The sequence below is a fragment of the Drosophila mauritiana genome, chromosome 3R, assembly GCF_004382145.1.
Source record: "Drosophila mauritiana strain mau12 chromosome 3R, ASM438214v1, whole genome shotgun sequence".
NCBI lineage: Eukaryota > Metazoa > Arthropoda > Insecta > Diptera > Drosophilidae > Drosophila > Drosophila mauritiana.
Genome location: NC_046670.1, coordinates 5,024,120 through 5,040,132, shown reverse-complemented (window position 1 = coordinate 5,040,132; position 16,013 = coordinate 5,024,120). Strand labels below are relative to the sequence as shown.

Here is a 16,013-nt window from a genome sequence, read left to right as displayed (position 1 = left end):
ATGTTTGATCAGTATCAAAAGCCCGTTTCTATGGTATATGTTCTATATAATTCGAAACGGGCCTGTTACTCAGATTGGGAGGAAGTTTAAACATTTTTTTTTGGTATTTCGATGGAAATTGTTAAGCAATAGCTCTCATAACAAAATCTCTATGTTCATTTAAACCAACTGTGCTAGAAGTCCACCACTCAATATAATTTATAAATAGCGAATGAATAAATCTGTAGTTCAATGCCTTCATGGATTTGGTTGTCTAGGCCATAGTCGCAATTTATCGCGTATCACCCAGTAGACACTTTTATATTCTGGGTTGTTTATCATTCCGATATACATATATAGTAAACATTTAGGTAAGTACACTGGCGAACCGTAAAAGAAATAAATACTGCCGAGATATGATATAGTCGTGATTTTCGCGATAAGTGCCCTCAGATCTGCACGGGTGACTCCACTGGTTGTTTCTCCGGTTGTTGCTTCGACTGTCCAGGTTCGGCAGGACGTCGGCGTCGGCGGCGCCTCTTCTTCTGGGGCGGATTTGGCGGCGGGCTCTGGAAGGTGTCCACATCGAAGACCGGATAGCGTGGAGTAAATCGGGAGGCCTCGCTGACCGTGTTCGCGTCCGTGTCCGCAATATCAGTGGTCATGAACATGGCCTGCTCGTAGGTAGGAGGAGCTATGGAAAAAACAATAGCTTTAAAAAAATATAGTGAACATATATCTAAAAGACTCTATTTAAGATCTTTCATAACGAAGTTCTAGCTAGACATATAGAGTTCTCTTGTACTCACGCAAATCTGGTACGAAATTGTCGGCGGCCTCCAACTCATCATCTCCGTCCTCTGGAAGCTCAAAGTCCTCTAGATCCTCGGCCATCTCGTAGCCGGAGTTGCTGACCCCGCTTGCGGCGATCTGAGCCAGTTCCATGGCCCTTGTAGAGGTGCATGGCACGTCGGCAGGCAGCGAGTTTCCAGATGGGAAGGCGTTAGTTGGCAGGAAGTCCGGTCCGGACACCGCAGTTGCCAGGGGCACGTTGCCAATGGTCACAGGGATTATGAGCCTGGGATTAGCCATCAGCCAGTTCATAACAGCCACCACACGCACTTCGTAGGATACGCGCACCACCTTGCTAAGGTGCTCGCAGGTGGGTGCCGTTGCCGGAATCCTCAGGGTTTCCGTGTATGTCTTCTGCGCATTATGAGCCACCGGACCGCACTCCCGCTTCACGAGCATTATCTTCTCGGATGTGGTGCGGAGCGAGGGCGTATCCGCCGTGTATGTAGCTCTTAAATGCAGCATGATCAGTAGCTTCCGGCAATCGGAACTGGAGTCATTGCGCACATGGGCGTGGATCAGCATGAACTGACCCGGAACATAGCCCTGCTGCTGCAAAGTGACCTTCAACTGCACGGGCTTCGAGTGCATCAGGCAAAAGTGTTCCACGGCTTCATTGCTCGCCGGTTCCCGGAGCATCTTGGTCTCCTGGTTCAAGTCCAGCAGCTTTAGCACAGTGAAGCCCACGTTGTGGGTGCGATTGGAAGCTCCTGGCTTCAGAAAGGTGACCTTGGCCAGATACCGGATGTGTCCATAGGCACCCTCGAAGGACGAGGGGCAGTGGCTGGGAATGGGGCAAGCAAAAGTGTAGGTGTACGTGCCGGCATCCATGTTAAAGTTGCTGCCCTGCTCCGAACCCATGAGGTAAGTGGTGGAGGCTATATAGTCCTCCCGTCCGCTGTACTGGTTATTCGATCGCTTCTTGGGGTTTTGGATGGCCACCGCCTTACCATGTCTGCGGTGTCGCCACTGGGCTTGCGCATAGCCACTTATTTGCAGTTTTATTCCTAAAAGACAAGAAATATGTATTAGAATATGTAGATCATCAATAACAGGGCTTCTGAAAGAAAAACCTAAAAACACAATAAGAGAAGTGCTGACTAATATTTATAATAATTCCATTATAATAAAATAAAATATAGGCTAGGGGGGCAAGAAATCAGTACCTAAATTAAAAAGTTAAGAAAAATACTACGGCCTTCCTCATAAAACTAGCTCACATTGTTTATCTCTTTGGGTTACCTCACACGGTTGTTCTAATATTAGGATAAGATAAAACCAAAGTGAGAAGCACTGAAAGACATATTCAAGAACAGTTAATAAAACCCTCTTAGGGGCATTTAAATTTAACTAAAACGGAAACTGCTGACGCACACTATAAAAATATTCAAATTGTTTAAATACTTGATGCGGTCTAAGCACGCAGATGCAAAATGCAAATGAAAAATTAACCTTTTTATATTGTACTAGAATATGTATATTTCGAAGAATTGACAAAATTTATTGTCTTTATCACTGAAAAGCCCAGACGAAAACCGTGAGTAATTTCCATGGTATTTCCTCGAAAGAAAATAAAATTCGTTGGGTAGATCCCCAACTATAAGTAAGGTTGTTATCGGTCCCCTTCGGCTCCAGAAATCATCAATTATCGCACATTTGGAGTGTCCGCATGGTTATCACTTAATTACCCATTTCAATGGTTTGTTGAATCTTTTGCTTTTGCCAAACCTGACATTATCCGAAGCGATAAGATACGCCGCGCTCGATAAGCGAAAGCCCCTACTAGTTTTCGAACTGTTGGGGTATCCTAGTTGGTCATACTCGTACTTACCTCGCAGTTTCTTGGTCTTGTTCAGATTGACAATCACCTTGCCGGATATCACCTGGCCGGTGAAGTAGGTGCCGTGCTCATTCTGGTCGAACGTTATCATGCAGTTCTTCGACATGGTGGCGAATCAGTAATGGGCTTATTTGCGAGCGATCCTAACGCGCCCGCTGCTAAACACGAACTGGGCCAACTGTATTGTTAACATGGCCTGGACTCTCATTTTCAGGTTTGCCGTCGGCCGGCATTATCTTATCGGCTCAACTCTCTACAAAACCCACTGCAATACTTGTCTATCTGGATAGTTGGCAACGCGGCCAGTTGAGTGAAATTCCTTTATAAATTTATTAACAAATTATGCGATAAATCAGTGGCTCTGTTATCCTCTAGTCCTCTATTGCTCCATCGCCCTATCATCACTATCTCAACCTTGGGAAAACTGGCCCTCATCGATCAGTTCTCCCTGCCAATTTGGTACTTCTCAAATTGCTGTCACTTACATATGTAAATACTTCGATAGCAATGGTAAAAATTTGTGTTTAAATACTGAGATACCTATCGCATTGATAAGATAAAATAAAAATGTTGGCCAAATAAATGCTGCACAAAAAATAAAATAAAAATAGCCCCAGCGGGTGACTTCAGTTTGCTGGGAGCCACGACACAGACAGGCCAAAAGTTAAACAGCTCCTGGATTAGCATAGAAATCATTCCGCACAATGGTAATCTGTGAGATTGAGTTCTTCAATAATTCCCGGGGAATTTTTTATGCAGGCCAGTTGATTTCGGGACAGGTGGTCATTAAAACTGAGAAGGAAAAGTCAGTGAAAGGTAAGGCGCTGATTCATTTTGCTCGATATCTCTCTTCGAAGCAAACGTTATTTGCGAACAGACTTAATTGGATTTGAAGTGCAAGTGTTGCAGGGGCTAAAAATAGCTTTTATTTTTTCCACAGCTGTAATCCTTAACATCAAGGGATATGCCGAAACCCACTGGGCGGATACCGAACACGACCCGGATGATCAGTCGAATGGTGAATCATTCAATGGACATGTGGACTACTTGGCCACTAGGGCTTATCTGCACGGGTCTAGTTCTAGCATAGGTGTGTTCGAAGATGATAAATCACCATAAATCTAGTGATAATGAAATCAAAGCTCCATTTCAGAGGTGCTTATTGAGCCCGGCACCAGCACGTATAGATTCGCCTGTCAGTTGCCCATCACATGTCCCTCTTCTTTCGAGGGGACACTAGGTCGGATACGTTATCTGGTGAACGTGAGGTTCGTGCGTCCGTGGAAGTTCGATCTGAACTTTAATCGATGCTTCACTGTGATCAAAGTGATGGACCTGAACTCCGAAAGCCTGATGCTGAGGGTAAGTTTCTTTGTCTCTCCACACACTATGGGATTTTCATTTCCTCTTTTTCGGGAAGGACCAAATTCATTTATGAATCGTTCCCAAAATGGTTTTCTTTAACCTTAAACAAGTTATAGCGTAAAGGCGACGAAAAGTATTATCACGCTCTTTTAAGTTTTTTTTTTTTTTAGCTCTTATATAATTATACTGATAACATAACAGGTCTATTTAACCTATAACTTACGAAGTTTGTTATTTCTATTTTGTATTCAGCATTTTGATAAACAAATATTTCTTTTTTTTGGGGGATACCATGTGTACCATGTGTTGTTACGTCGTGTATTTCAAATTTCAGGTACCTAGCCAAGTTGAGTCCCAGCGAACTTTCTGCTGTTTTCCCTGCCGCTCGTCGCCACTCAGTATGCGACTCTCCGTTCAACAGGGTGGCTTCGTGCCAGGACAGACCGTTCCGGTGGAGGTGATGGTCTCCAATGACAGTGGTGTAGCCGTCGAGGACATAACCGTGAAATTGACAATGGTGGTGATCTACTACAGTCAACCCCCGTCCGCGGACACCAACAAAGATCGTTTCGAGATGGTCGTGAAAACAGGCGATGGTGTGTCGACCAAATGCCGGAAGCAGCTTACCTTCGATCTTAAGGTGCCGCCAACTCCGCCAACCTGCTTTAATCTATGCAGCATCATTCAGATCGGCTATCAGGTGGAAGCGGAAGCCAGGGTCAAAGGTTGTCATGGCGGCCAGTCCCTTCACATGCCCATAACCATTGGAAGTGTCCCGCTAACGAAGCAACTCCAAAAAGAACCAAGGACTTGGGGTGAAGTCCCGCCACCCCAGCAGCTAGATGCCAAGGCATTGATTTTAATTGGCAGCGAACAGCATGGGGAACAACTTGGGAGCCCCAATCCTTGGGCTGCGGATCCTTCAATTTGTGAGTAAAATAGGAGTTTTAGTGAAATTCATAAATGGAATTGATGATATACAAAATTGCATATATTAATTCAAAGATCATAAATCAAGGAATCACTCATTTATTTTAGCTCCGCCGATTTATGCCGAGGCTAAGCATATCTCCCACGATCCGCAAAAGTTCTCGAAATCGAAAAAAAAGTCTCAGAAAAGAGGCGTCAAAGGATCACAAGAGAGAAATGCTGAAGCAATTGTGTTTTCACCCTTGTACGGAGTCTTTGATTTGTCAAACCAAGAGGACGAAATGACTTTGAGAGCAAATGAACCCAAGACTGATGGCGGCTATGTCAATGACGGTGTAGAAAAAAGCACTTGGCTTTAGAAGGACTTAAAAATGAATGTACCCATTGTGTAAATAATTAATAAGTAATCAAAATACAACAGACATGACAATATAATAAGACCTCGTTACCCTGTGGTTGAACGCAAACTGCGGGATCTTTTTTCGACCCAAGTGAGTAATATTTGCTGAGTTGTGCGATATCTTATCGATGAGTTAATATATTTATTTGAGTGAAATTGCTATCTTCAGATGCGAGAGCTTCAACTCATTTGGGGCATTTGTTTTTACACCAGAAATGTTACTATCAGCTGTTTTCGGACCTGATAATTCGGTTCACATTTTAGCTGGTTACGAATCATCTATTTATTGTATAAAAAAATTGTTGGGGGTTTTTGGTTTACCAATAAATAGATTTATGGGTGTACTGATAAGATAAATCACCTAAAGGTCTCCGTACCACAAAATAAGTAGTAAGAAACTTTGTTGTTCAGTTTGATTGCGGCCATCGAAGGGAAAACATCTCAACAATTGACGACAGCCATAAATTCATATAAACTTAGGCTTTAACCATAAAAGAAAATCATGGGAATAATTTGCCAAATTCTTTTTCATAACAATACGCAAGGGGTTTTTTATGCCGGCCAAACGGTTGCTGGTCAAGTGACTCTGAGCACCGATAAGGCAATTCAAATCAAAGGTAAGTGCTCAGTTCTGATTGCGATTCGTCTATAATTTTTTTAATATTTTACATATTTAGCAATTCGACTTAAGCTAAAAGGTTACGCAGAAACCCATTGGACCGAAAGCAAGACTGATTCGAACAACAAGTCAACTTCAGAGTCGTACAATGGATTTGAGAAATACCTATCCAGTAAAGTTTATCTCTTGGGTTCCGAAATAAGCCCTGGTAAGATCATGAGTCATAATTTGTTATTGAAATTAATCGAAATTTAATTTTATGTATTCGCAAAGAAATGTCCTTGGAGCCGGGAACCATGTCCTACAATTTTGCTTGTCCAATTCCAATCAACTGTCCCTCATCCTTCGAGGGCACCCATGGTCGTATACGTTATATGGTGGATGTCAATATCATTCAGCCCTGGAAGTACGACAGCATTTTCTCAAGAGCTTTCACCGTAATTCAAGTGATGGATATAAACACCTATAACTCTGTTTCACAGGTAAATATAAGATGAAACCAAATTTGGGAGTTATGCTATAACAATGTAATCGCTTTAAGGTTCCCGTGCAGGCCAAGACTGAGAAAACCTTTGGGGTCTGGCCCTTCCGATCGGATCCTCTAACGCTGGAGCTGAATTTGCCACAGACTGGCTTTGTGCCTGGGCAGACGGTACCCGTAAACGTTTTGATTGGTAACGAAAGCAAAATTCGGGTGCACGAAGTGAAGGTCGGACTATCAATGATGATCACCTACTACAGTGATCTGAGTTCAGGTTCCAAGTGTGAGCGCAAGTCCGTGGCCAAGTTGAAGGCCGATGGGGTTTTGAGGAACTCCCGGAAAATGTACGACTTTCAACTGATGATTCCCTCTACTCCGCCTTCGTGTTTCCATCTCTGCCGCATTATCAAGATCGGATACCAGATCGAGGTTGTGGCCAAGGTGAAGGGCATGCATATCAATGGAACTCTGATAATGCCGGTGACTATTTGTGGTGTTCCGATATCGCCGCCAGCGGTGCAATATACACCGCAGAGCTCTGGGCCAGTGGCTCCAGAACAAAGAGCTTTGACTTTGGTTGAGGGAGAGGGAGCTTTTGCTCCAGCTGCTCCCCCATACCCTTGGTCAGAGGGATCCACACTATGTAAGTTGTCCTTACCATAATATGTTCATATAAATTATTTAATCACACGATTTTTATAGCGCCACCGAGCTACGCCGAGGCCATGCATTCCCAAAGTGACTCTGAGAAACAGTCAGAGCCCGGAAATGCGGAAGAGAAGCCATACAAGCCGTTGTATCCTGTCTTCGATTTGTCTACTTCAGCTGTAGAAAAGTGCGAGGAAGCGGATTTGGATAAAGAGGGAAAGAAATGAAGGCGCGCGAAAAAACTATTCCAAATTTGAGAACCATTGGACATCCCATCCCACGCCTGCTCGTCAAGAAGTCCTTGGGCTTTTTCAGAGATATGAGGGCTATTTGCTGCGTAACTGCATTTGGCAAAATGTATAATTCAAAATTGTGACAGCGATAAGATAAAGTTTCCCTGGCCATCGCTACCAATATACAACCACCGCAATGTTTGTTTTATTCTCAGTTGATTTCTGGCAGCCAAGTGGGCATGTGGGTGCTATCGTCGCAAAAAGCGGTCCCTTCCAGTCTGTCCGGAGTTCTCGGAAGTTAGGGAGTAAATAACCGAACATTGGCATTAAAATCAAATCAGTCGTGTTTGCACTGGCATTAGAGTAGGATCGGCCCATAAATACACGATTGCGGATACAATTACAATTATGACTGTTACCTGTGAAATTGATTTCGATAACAATCCCCATGGCACCTATTTTGGGGGCCAGGTACTCACTGGCAAAGTTACGTTGAAGCTGGACAAGATGAAGTTGGTTAAAGGTGAGGGGCAGTTCATTTGAGATACTTTTGGAATTTGGTAATATGGCATGAGTCATTCTTATCTTATCGTCCAACTTAAAAGTGCGGTTGAATGTTTTGAAACGAAGATCTAGTCCGGTGACTCATATATTTATGGTGAGCAGAGAACCACACGTGCGAAATCTAATGTCTACAGAAAGGTGTTCGGCGAACATACACAAATGCATCAATGATAATATTTTCGTTCGATAAGATTAAATTATTTTTAAATAATCAATGGGTTTCGCATTAATTGATATTAAATAGGGGTGGATACATATTTGACTTTTTCATATATACAACGATTGCTTTTGTAAGTTTTAATGGATACCCCATGTGAATGCATAATAGTAACTATGTATGATTAAAAGATATTAATTTATGAAAACCATATCAAAATTGGTTGGTACGTTTAGATGACTTAAAAAACAATTAATAAATAATTCATTTTAAAGAAATATCTTATTAACTTCTTCTCCGCAGCCATCACCTTGAATATATCTGGATACGCAGAGACGCGATGGATTGAAAGGGTGACCACAAACAGGAGGAGGAGACGTCGCACATTCTACGGCCGCGAGGATTACATAGCGTCCAAAACTTTTTTGGTGGGATCCAATCTGAGCAGTACGTGAAGCTCAACTTAGGCAATAACGTCCACCTAATTATTAATCATATCTGCAGGTCAAGTATCCATTGAAGCAGGCATTCACACTTATAACTTCGTGTGCCTGATTCCCAGCGAATGTCCTTCGTCCTTCGAGGGATCACACGGCAGGGTGCGGTACATGGCAAACGTGACCCTGGTCAGGCCCTGGAAATTCGATCAGAGCTATACGCGATGCTTTACGGTGCTAAAAGTGATGGACCTGAACTTCGATAGTCCGTTGCTAAGGGTACGAATCAAAAGCTAACACAAATACAAATCTGTTAGAAACTAAGCCAATTGAACATGTTTAGGTGCCCGCCCACAGTGAGACCTCGAAGACCTACTGCTGCTGGCCCTGCAAGTCAGATCCGTTGGCCCTTCAACTGACCGTTCCACAGACAGGATTTGTGCCTGGCCAGAATGTTCCCCTCAGCGTGCTGGTCACGAACGATAGCCACATTCCGGTGGAGCAGCTCCTCATAAGTTTTGTGATGCTGGTGACATACCATAGCAAGCCACCTTCGATGCCCAATACCACGTCCGAGAGGTTGGTGGTAAACACCTTCAACGGGGACGCTGTGCAAAGAAACTGCAAGAAGCTATTCAGCTATGAGATCAGAGTGCCGGCCACTCCGCCCACCTGCTTCAACCTGTGCGGCATTATCCAAATCGCCTACCAAGTGGAGGTGGAGGCCAAGGTCAAGGGTTGCCACAACAACGAGACTGTCACCATTCCGGTGACCATAGGCAGTGTTCCTCTGGCACAACACGTACCAATCCAGCCTCGGGGTTTGGTCCCCCAGCTGAATGTTAATGAGCTGGCTGTTGAAAAAGTAGCCACTGCTCCAGCTCCAAACTCTTCGAGTCCGTGGGCTGTCGACGAATCCATTCGTGAGTTTACTGAAGTCTAAAAACTAATTACAGTATCAATTTATGTTTTATGTTTCTGTTTTTTAGCTCCGCCCAACTATCAGGAGGCTGTTCACATGCGCAACACGGCTGCAACGAAGTCAGATGACTTAGACGACCCGGAACCAGTACCGCCCAATACTCTTAGTTTGGATGGCGGTGCCTATAAGCCACTCTATCCGGTCTTCGACATACCCAGTCCCTCAGCTCCACCGCCGACGGATTATACGCAGAATTATATGGCAGAGAGGGCCTTTGTCAATCCGGCCATGGATATGGACAAAGACAAGGGAACGTGGCTATGAAAACGAAAACAAATACTAGAAATGTAAGGGCGATATAGCATTTGTACACAACGCAAAAGTTGCACCTAACACTTTATAATAAACAAATTTATCACAATTCCAAGACTGGTACAGTGTGGAGCGATTATCGAAATTATTCAAAATTATATATATTACCCTCCGCAGGCATAGATTTTCAAACAAGACGCTTTTCCTTCCTCTTAAAAACCCCTCGATGACTGCTAGCACTAACTTCTCCAGGGCCAAGGCCTCGACAACCAACTCTGATAACAGACCGAAAAACCCAAGTGAACGACCGAGTAGTTCGCAAGGGAACTAATTATCGACTCTTATACAGTTTGGACTCCGATTCCGTATCGTTCCCGGAGAAATCCGAATCCGACATCGGGTCCAAGTTATGGTTCTTATCGCTTATCTAACGACGCGGTCGCACCGCAAGCAGTCCAGAAGTTTTGTACTTAAATTAGTCGCAGTGAGTTGCCGCAGAACATCGGTTTCAGCTTTTTCGCGCTCGGACATTTAATCTTGAGAAAAATGGTCGTTACGTGTGAGATCAGCTTCGATAATAATAGACATGGTACCTTCTACGCCGGTCAGCTGGTAAACGGATGCGCGACCCTCAAATGCGACAGGTCCAAGGAGGTTCAAGGTACTTATCATAAACGTTTGATGAAGTACATTTAAAACAAAACCCAGAAGTTCGGCTAATTGCCTTCATTTAGCTCTACCTAGCGGCAATATTATAAATATTTGCTCGATAACGATATGTGTGTATGTGGAAATTGTATATTTTTATGACGACACTGAATTTAGCGGACATTCTTCGCCGCGGAATGTGTGGGGTTGATTGATAACACCTTGAAGTGGGTTTGCTTCGGTATTATTTTAATAACGAGATTAGGGGGAAGGTTAGGATCATCGCAAAATGTATTTTGAATTATATAAGAAATATTTTTATTTTACTGACAATATATAAACTCTCCTCAAGTATTTATACCAGTTCAGTTGAGATTAAAATTGGATTAACCATATTGTGCACTCCTAACTTTATTAACTGTTTATATATAGACACCATGATAACACAAATATCTTAACTTATTCTTTTCTTAATTTTCTCTGAAATCACAGCTGTGCTGCTTAAGGTGGTCGGGTATTCTATAACCAAGTGGAGCGAAAAGAGTCTGGGCTCGACAAAACTCTACGTGGGCCGAGAGGATTATCTATCATCAAACACTTATCTGTTGGGTTCCGAGCAAAGTGAGTAGATATCTCAAAGATGTTTGCTCTTATAAACAATTGTATCTCCGAAAAGACAACAACAGACTCACTATTCAGGCTGGGGTGCACAACTACAACTTCACCTGTCAGCTTCCCTATCAATGCCCCTCGTCTTTTGAGGGTCGCCATGGATGCATACGCTATATAGTGAAAGTCCTGCTTATCAGACCGTGGAAGTTCGATCAGGCCTACACAAAGGGCTTCACGGTTCTCAAGATGCTGGATCTCAACTTTGACACTCCCCAGCTTAAGGTTAGTTTACCATACGCAATGATGCATTTTGTGGAATATTATGGTTTATCAAAATAGCTTAAACACTCAACGTACAGACATTATAGATACTTTTAATGAACTATATTCATATTTTGCTTGTTGATTTAAAGGAATCATATTAAGATAATAATATATCAAATAAATCGTCCTTTAATTCGGTGTTATAGTGAAATAAAAATTAAATTTATGTTAATGATCGATTATTTTATTACAGTCCGCTGCTCACAGCGAGGGTTACCGCACCTTTTGCTGTGGTCCCTGCAAGACGGATCCTCTGAAATTGGAGGTGCACCTCCCACAAGCGGGCTACGTTCCTGGCCAGAAGATTCCCGTGACCATAGTGGTAGTCAACAACACTGCTGTAGCCGTCTCCGAACTGCGACTCTCCTTGGTGATGCTGGTGAGATACTATAGCGTCAGTCCTGAACACTCTCGCGTGGAGCGAATAATAATATCGCGAGCTAAGGGGGAATCGGTGCTGAAGCAGTGCACCCGATCCCAGACCATCGATTTGCCAGTACCCTCAACGCCGCCCACCTGCGTGGAGTTGAGCAACCTCATCCAGATCGCCTACCAACTGGAGGTGGAGGCGTTGGTTAAGAGTCTACGCGAACAACAGCTGATGGTCATGCCGGTTACTATTGGCACCATTCCTCTTGCGGTTTCGGGCATAGTGGTTCAACAACCTCCCCGGCGGAGTGCCCACTACGAAGGACCGGAGTCCAGAAGAAATCCTCCCAACGAGCTGCCCATGGTGACCGCACTTGGGAGCTTGCCCAGCGATCTGACGCCCAGTGCAGCTGATTCAGGTGAGATCATGATTTTGCAGTCTACGTGCCAATGAACTTGTAATGATTGACTGCAATCTTATCAAATTCTTTAACGAACCGAGCATGCAGTTTTTGTAGACATCGCCTATACTTTCAAAACATATGCCAAACGCAAGTTTCAAGTACCATTACTAGGGAATGATAAAATGGCTAACAAAAGTTCAAAAGAAAATAATAAATAATGTATTAGGGCTTATATAGGCACTTTGAGTGGAAGGAAGGTGCAAGACCTAATTCCAGATAAGCAAATATTTTTAAATTTAAACGATAAGAAAAGCTTGCATGGGTCTTATGACTTACTTTCTATTCTATTTATAATAGTTATGTTTACTAAACAACGTTATTATTCTACTTTACAGCGCTTCCCAATTATGAAGAGTCCCGGCACACTCAACGGGGCAATATCAACGAAGAGGAACTGTATGCCTTCGGGAGCAATGAGTTTGCTCCACTTTATCCCGTGTATAGTATACCAAGTCCTACGCCCGTGCTTACGGCAAACACCCGGAATGCAGGATTCGTCAACCAAAGTTTTGTAAAATAGAGAATTTTATTTTTGACAAATTTAGCATTTAGTTGTTTCAATTGGCAATCTTTGCTTGAATCCATTGTACACCAAAAAGCAAAAAAATCGTATTTAACTGTCCATCCATACAGTACACAATTTATTTGCATTCTTAAGATACATTTGACCCTGCTGTGACATTATTTCTTATATAAAAGGGACTTATTGTAAATACTTCTATGTTACAGTATAAATGTTAGTGTGGTGTGCAGTAATAAATAGTATGGTTTTTAACAAAACATTTTTCGCGGCAACTATATATAGCTCCTTGTTATATGTATCCTTACTTCCCACATTGCTACAGTAAATGTTGCAAGAGCTAACTTTACAGACATGAATAAATAGGTACGAATGATAAGTAGTAAGTAATGTATTTTGCTAAATGTAATATACACAGGGAACCGAAAAATGTATCCTTACTGGTATGTAAGAAGTATGCTGTAACTTACAAGTAACTTACATTTCGAGGTAAGAAATAATTGGTAGATAACGTGAAAGTTACATTCAATAATATCCTGTACTGTGTATGTAAGCTGTTAATATACAGAGGGAAGCGGAAAATGTATCCTTACTGTTATGTACAAAGTATGCTGTAACTTACAAGTAACTTACATTTCGAGGTATGAAATAATTAGTAGATAAGGTGAAAGTTACATTACATACATGTATCCTTGCTGCTATGTAAGAAGTATGCTGTAACTTACGAGTAACTTACATTTCGAGGTAAGAAATAATTAGGAGATAAGGTGAAAGTTACATTCAATAATATTCTGCACTGTGTATGTAAGCTGTTAATATACAGATGGAACCGAAAAATGTATCCTTACTGCTATGTAAGAAGTATGCTGTAACTTACAAGTAACTTACATTTCGAGGTAAGAAATAAAGAGTAGATAAGGTGAAAGTTACATTACATACATTTTTCCTTACTGCTATGTAAGAAGTATGCTGTAACTTTCAAGTAACTTACATTTCGAGGTAAGAAATAATTGGTAGTGAAAGTTACATTCAATAATATCCTGTACTGTGTATGTAAGCTGTTAACTTTTTCCGAATGTAATGAAGTGCTGTTAGTGTATAAGAGTCGTTTTTAACATGGTGTGGTTTTAAATGGTTCTCAGACCGAATTCGCCCTGTATAACACTGTAGATATTTTTTAAATATTTATAGCACTGCTGAATAGTATAGGACTTCTTATAGAATACCGGTTCGGAGTTAAGTTATAGCAGCAAGCGCATGAACCATTATAGAAGGAGTACTTATTATGGCGAGATGTGTATAACACATTTCTTACCAGAACAATATGACGTATTAGGAAGTTTTGAGAATGCAAATTTAACAGACTAACAGTTTCAATTGAACGTGTTTTCAAAAGAATTTGGTTTACCACTTTTCGGGTCTCCACGCGCAGTCCGGTAAATTAATCTCTTATTCCAAAATAGCAAGGTTTTTATTTTAAAATCAATGAGTTCCAGTTCCAGTTCAAAGATTTAATTTCAATATCGGAGCCGCTTACACAGCAAGATTGCAAGGACACTAGACGTAAATGCTTAAATTAAGCTCCAGGCACGCTCATGATGCCATCAACCATTAGGGAAAATTTTGGGGACGGAAAACAAAACACCAACCCACGGACATGTTTAGTTTTTATCATTCGCGCATTTGTTCGCGGACTCGTGCTTACCGGTGACCCATTCCCCCAGTCCAAACTTTCAGGTTGGTAATCTGTTGGATTGTCCTTCATAAGCTGCCAGTTTTTTTTTTTTTTTGGGCCACAGTCTATGGGTTTCCCTCTCTGAACTCCGGAATTTCCCGTTTTAAGTGTAAGCGGATACCGAGCAACTGACACGTGGAATGTAAGCGTTAAAAGCATTTTATCAACTCATAATCCATCTTTTTCTAACTAAAAATTCATCATCACTTCAATTAAGTTCACTTTTATTTGGAGCTAATTTGCGCTCTCACTTGAGAGTCGAGCACAAAAGAGGTAAGTGCAGAGGAAAATTAAGAGCTCGTAATTACATTTTTCATACCACTTAATAGATGGAAAATTAAATTGAAATTTAATTTCGAAACTATTTTATACGCAATTTTAGCAGTCATATGACATTTTCCTTTTAGGTATCATAATTCAAAAGGAAACACGTATTCGATTTGGTTTTTGATATATTAAAGTTATTAGGCAAGCTATTATTTTGAAAATATTGATTTTATGAAGAGTCTTAAATATACATACAAATGCAATTTTAAAGTAGCAAGGGAAAAATATATAACTTAATTTTCAAGTACCCAATGTTAAAGACAACATTTCGGCAGATGCTTAGTAAATAAATATTTTTTCAGTGCAGTCGCATTGAGTAGTGTAGACATCGCACCCAGTCGAATCTGGATGGGTAAATTCGCCGAACTAATGACCGCATTAAGTAATTCTCCTCGCACTTCGCCCCGAGAATGACCCAGTCTATTGGGGATATCTGGGTCTGGATTCCCGGCAGTCTCGCAGTCTCATTGGGGAGCTGTTGCTGGCCCTCTGCACTTGAATGGCTTACTCAATGGCGCTTTCGTGGTAATTGGCATTTGGCTTTGGCATGTCCGAATGCCAAACTGGCTAAACTAAATGCATAACTAGTTTCGACTTCTTGTTCCGAGTGGATTCTGATGCTTAGACGGTTGTTGCTGAAATTTGGAATTTAGATGTTTATTTTAGTAAGGAGAAAAAACACAGAGAACAGAAAAACGAAATTAGTTGAGCTTAGCCAGCGGTAAAACGGATGCAGAAACATGCAGATCGTTAGGCGCTATTTTTTGGACTTAAAGACCGGGCTTAATATATTCAAATTGTGCGGGAGTCGAAATCAAATGTGAAACGCCTTGTTCCGCAGTAGAATCATTCGAGTTTTTACGACTTTGGCGCAAACAAATCCCGAGGCATTGTTAAGGTTTTTATTATTTAATTTATTTCGGTGTCAGTTTAAAAGCTATTTATTCATGTGTCAAGTGCCTGCAATTGATTCTGCCCGGGCGCCTAATGGATTATAGATAATGCCAATGTACGTGCCGCATAGATAGACATGCTTAGCCCAATTTGCTGGCCAACATTGTGCATTGCGGACCACCCACAGACGCACAAGAAGCCGAAATAAAATTAGCATTTTTTGTGGATTCGATTTGCTGGTTATTTTTGTGGGCTAGGGTTTTTTCTTATCCCCAGGGCAAGGTTATTTTCCCCTGCTTCTCTGTGAAAATCTGTTTCAGTTTTTCTTTCTCGTTGGCGAAACGCAACGTATTTCTTGTTTATCCCGGCCGGTTTGCACCT

General features: G+C 41.9%; 5 protein-coding genes across 5 annotated transcripts; 4 read left to right on the top strand and 1 right to left on the bottom strand.

Annotated features, from left to right (window-relative positions):
- Nucleotides 1-239: 239 nt before the first annotated feature.
- LOC117143674 (arrestin domain-containing protein 17) lies at nt 240-2,823 on the bottom strand. Its single transcript, XM_033308460.1, has 3 exons — nt 2,663-2,823; nt 789-1,838; nt 240-673 (listed from the first exon to the last, which is right to left on the bottom strand). Exons 1-3 carry the CDS (start codon nt 2,775-2,777, stop codon nt 429-431), a joined length of 1,410 nt encoding a protein of 469 aa, XP_033164351.1. The 5' UTR covers nt 2,778-2,823; the 3' UTR covers nt 240-428.
- Nucleotides 2,824-3,322: 499 nt separating this feature from the next.
- LOC117144375 (arrestin domain-containing protein 3) lies at nt 3,323-5,344 on the top strand. Its single transcript, XM_033309502.1, has 5 exons — nt 3,323-3,487; nt 3,612-3,761; nt 3,825-4,033; nt 4,371-4,965; nt 5,075-5,344. The coding sequence occupies exons 1-5, from the start codon at nt 3,376-3,378 to the stop codon at nt 5,323-5,325; spliced, it is 1,317 nt and encodes a 438-aa protein (XP_033165393.1). The 5' UTR covers nt 3,323-3,375; the 3' UTR covers nt 5,326-5,344.
- A 454-nt stretch (nt 5,345-5,798) lies between these two features.
- Nucleotides 5,799-7,539, top strand: LOC117145521 (arrestin domain-containing protein 2). The gene is made up of 5 exons (XM_033311213.1): nt 5,799-5,983; nt 6,044-6,193; nt 6,259-6,467; nt 6,527-7,109; nt 7,169-7,539. The coding sequence occupies exons 1-5, from the start codon at nt 5,869-5,871 to the stop codon at nt 7,339-7,341; spliced, it is 1,230 nt and encodes a 409-aa protein (XP_033167104.1). The 5' UTR covers nt 5,799-5,868; the 3' UTR covers nt 7,342-7,539.
- Nucleotides 7,540-7,576: 37 nt separating this feature from the next.
- LOC117145520 (arrestin domain-containing protein 17) lies at nt 7,577-9,828 on the top strand. The gene is made up of 5 exons (XM_033311212.1): nt 7,577-7,870; nt 8,372-8,515; nt 8,573-8,784; nt 8,849-9,428; nt 9,495-9,828. Exons 1-5 carry the CDS (start codon nt 7,756-7,758, stop codon nt 9,749-9,751), a joined length of 1,308 nt encoding a protein of 435 aa, XP_033167103.1. The 5' UTR covers nt 7,577-7,755; the 3' UTR covers nt 9,752-9,828.
- Nucleotides 9,829-10,238: 410 nt separating this feature from the next.
- LOC117143556 (arrestin domain-containing protein 17) lies at nt 10,239-13,034 on the top strand. Its single transcript, XM_033308298.1, has 5 exons — nt 10,239-10,400; nt 10,880-11,008; nt 11,064-11,281; nt 11,517-12,111; nt 12,492-13,034. Exons 1-5 carry the CDS (start codon nt 10,286-10,288, stop codon nt 12,674-12,676), a joined length of 1,242 nt encoding a protein of 413 aa, XP_033164189.1. The 5' UTR covers nt 10,239-10,285; the 3' UTR covers nt 12,677-13,034.
- Nucleotides 13,035-16,013: the final 2,979 nt, after the last annotated feature.

What these genes read in the sequence shown, in the direction of transcription:
- LOC117143674 (XM_033308460.1), bottom strand. Translation starts at nt 2,777, where the DNA reads ATGTCGAAGAACTGCATGATAACGTTCGACCAGAATGAGCACGGCACC. An exon ending in CAAGACCAAGAAACTGCGAG is followed by an intron (nt 1,839 to 2,662) that starts GTAAGTACGAGT and finishes CTTGTCTTTTAG; the next exon opens with GAATAAAACTGCAAATAAGT. An exon ending in CAATTTCGTACCAGATTTGC is followed by an intron (nt 674 to 788) that starts GTGAGTACAAGA and finishes TTTTTTCCATAG; the next exon opens with CTCCTCCTACCTACGAGCAG.
- LOC117145521 (XM_033311213.1), top strand. Translation starts at nt 5,869, where the DNA reads ATGGGAATAATTTGCCAAATTCTTTTTCATAACAATACGCAAGGGGTT. An exon ending in TAAGGCAATTCAAATCAAAG is followed by an intron (nt 5,984 to 6,043) that starts GTAAGTGCTCAG and finishes TTACATATTTAG; the next exon opens with CAATTCGACTTAAGCTAAAA. An exon ending in GTCAGAGGGATCCACACTAT is followed by an intron (nt 7,110 to 7,168) that starts GTAAGTTGTCCT and finishes CGATTTTTATAG; the next exon opens with CGCCACCGAGCTACGCCGAG.
- LOC117145520 (XM_033311212.1), top strand. Translation starts at nt 7,756, where the DNA reads ATGACTGTTACCTGTGAAATTGATTTCGATAACAATCCCCATGGCACC. An exon ending in CAAGATGAAGTTGGTTAAAG is followed by an intron (nt 7,871 to 8,371) that starts GTGAGGGGCAGT and finishes TCTTCTCCGCAG; the next exon opens with CCATCACCTTGAATATATCT. An exon ending in GGCTGTCGACGAATCCATTC is followed by an intron (nt 9,429 to 9,494) that starts GTGAGTTTACTG and finishes TCTGTTTTTTAG; the next exon opens with CTCCGCCCAACTATCAGGAG.
- LOC117143556 (XM_033308298.1), top strand. Translation starts at nt 10,286, where the DNA reads ATGGTCGTTACGTGTGAGATCAGCTTCGATAATAATAGACATGGTACC. An exon ending in CAGGTCCAAGGAGGTTCAAG is followed by an intron (nt 10,401 to 10,879) that starts GTACTTATCATA and finishes CTGAAATCACAG; the next exon opens with CTGTGCTGCTTAAGGTGGTC. An exon ending in TTGACACTCCCCAGCTTAAG is followed by an intron (nt 11,282 to 11,516) that starts GTTAGTTTACCA and finishes ATTTTATTACAG; the next exon opens with TCCGCTGCTCACAGCGAGGG.
- LOC117144375 (XM_033309502.1), top strand. Translation starts at nt 3,376, where the DNA reads ATGGTAATCTGTGAGATTGAGTTCTTCAATAATTCCCGGGGAATTTTT. An exon ending in CGGGTCTAGTTCTAGCATAG is followed by an intron (nt 3,762 to 3,824) that starts GTGTGTTCGAAG and finishes GCTCCATTTCAG; the next exon opens with AGGTGCTTATTGAGCCCGGC. An exon ending in CCGAAAGCCTGATGCTGAGG is followed by an intron (nt 4,034 to 4,370) that starts GTAAGTTTCTTT and finishes TTCAAATTTCAG; the next exon opens with GTACCTAGCCAAGTTGAGTC.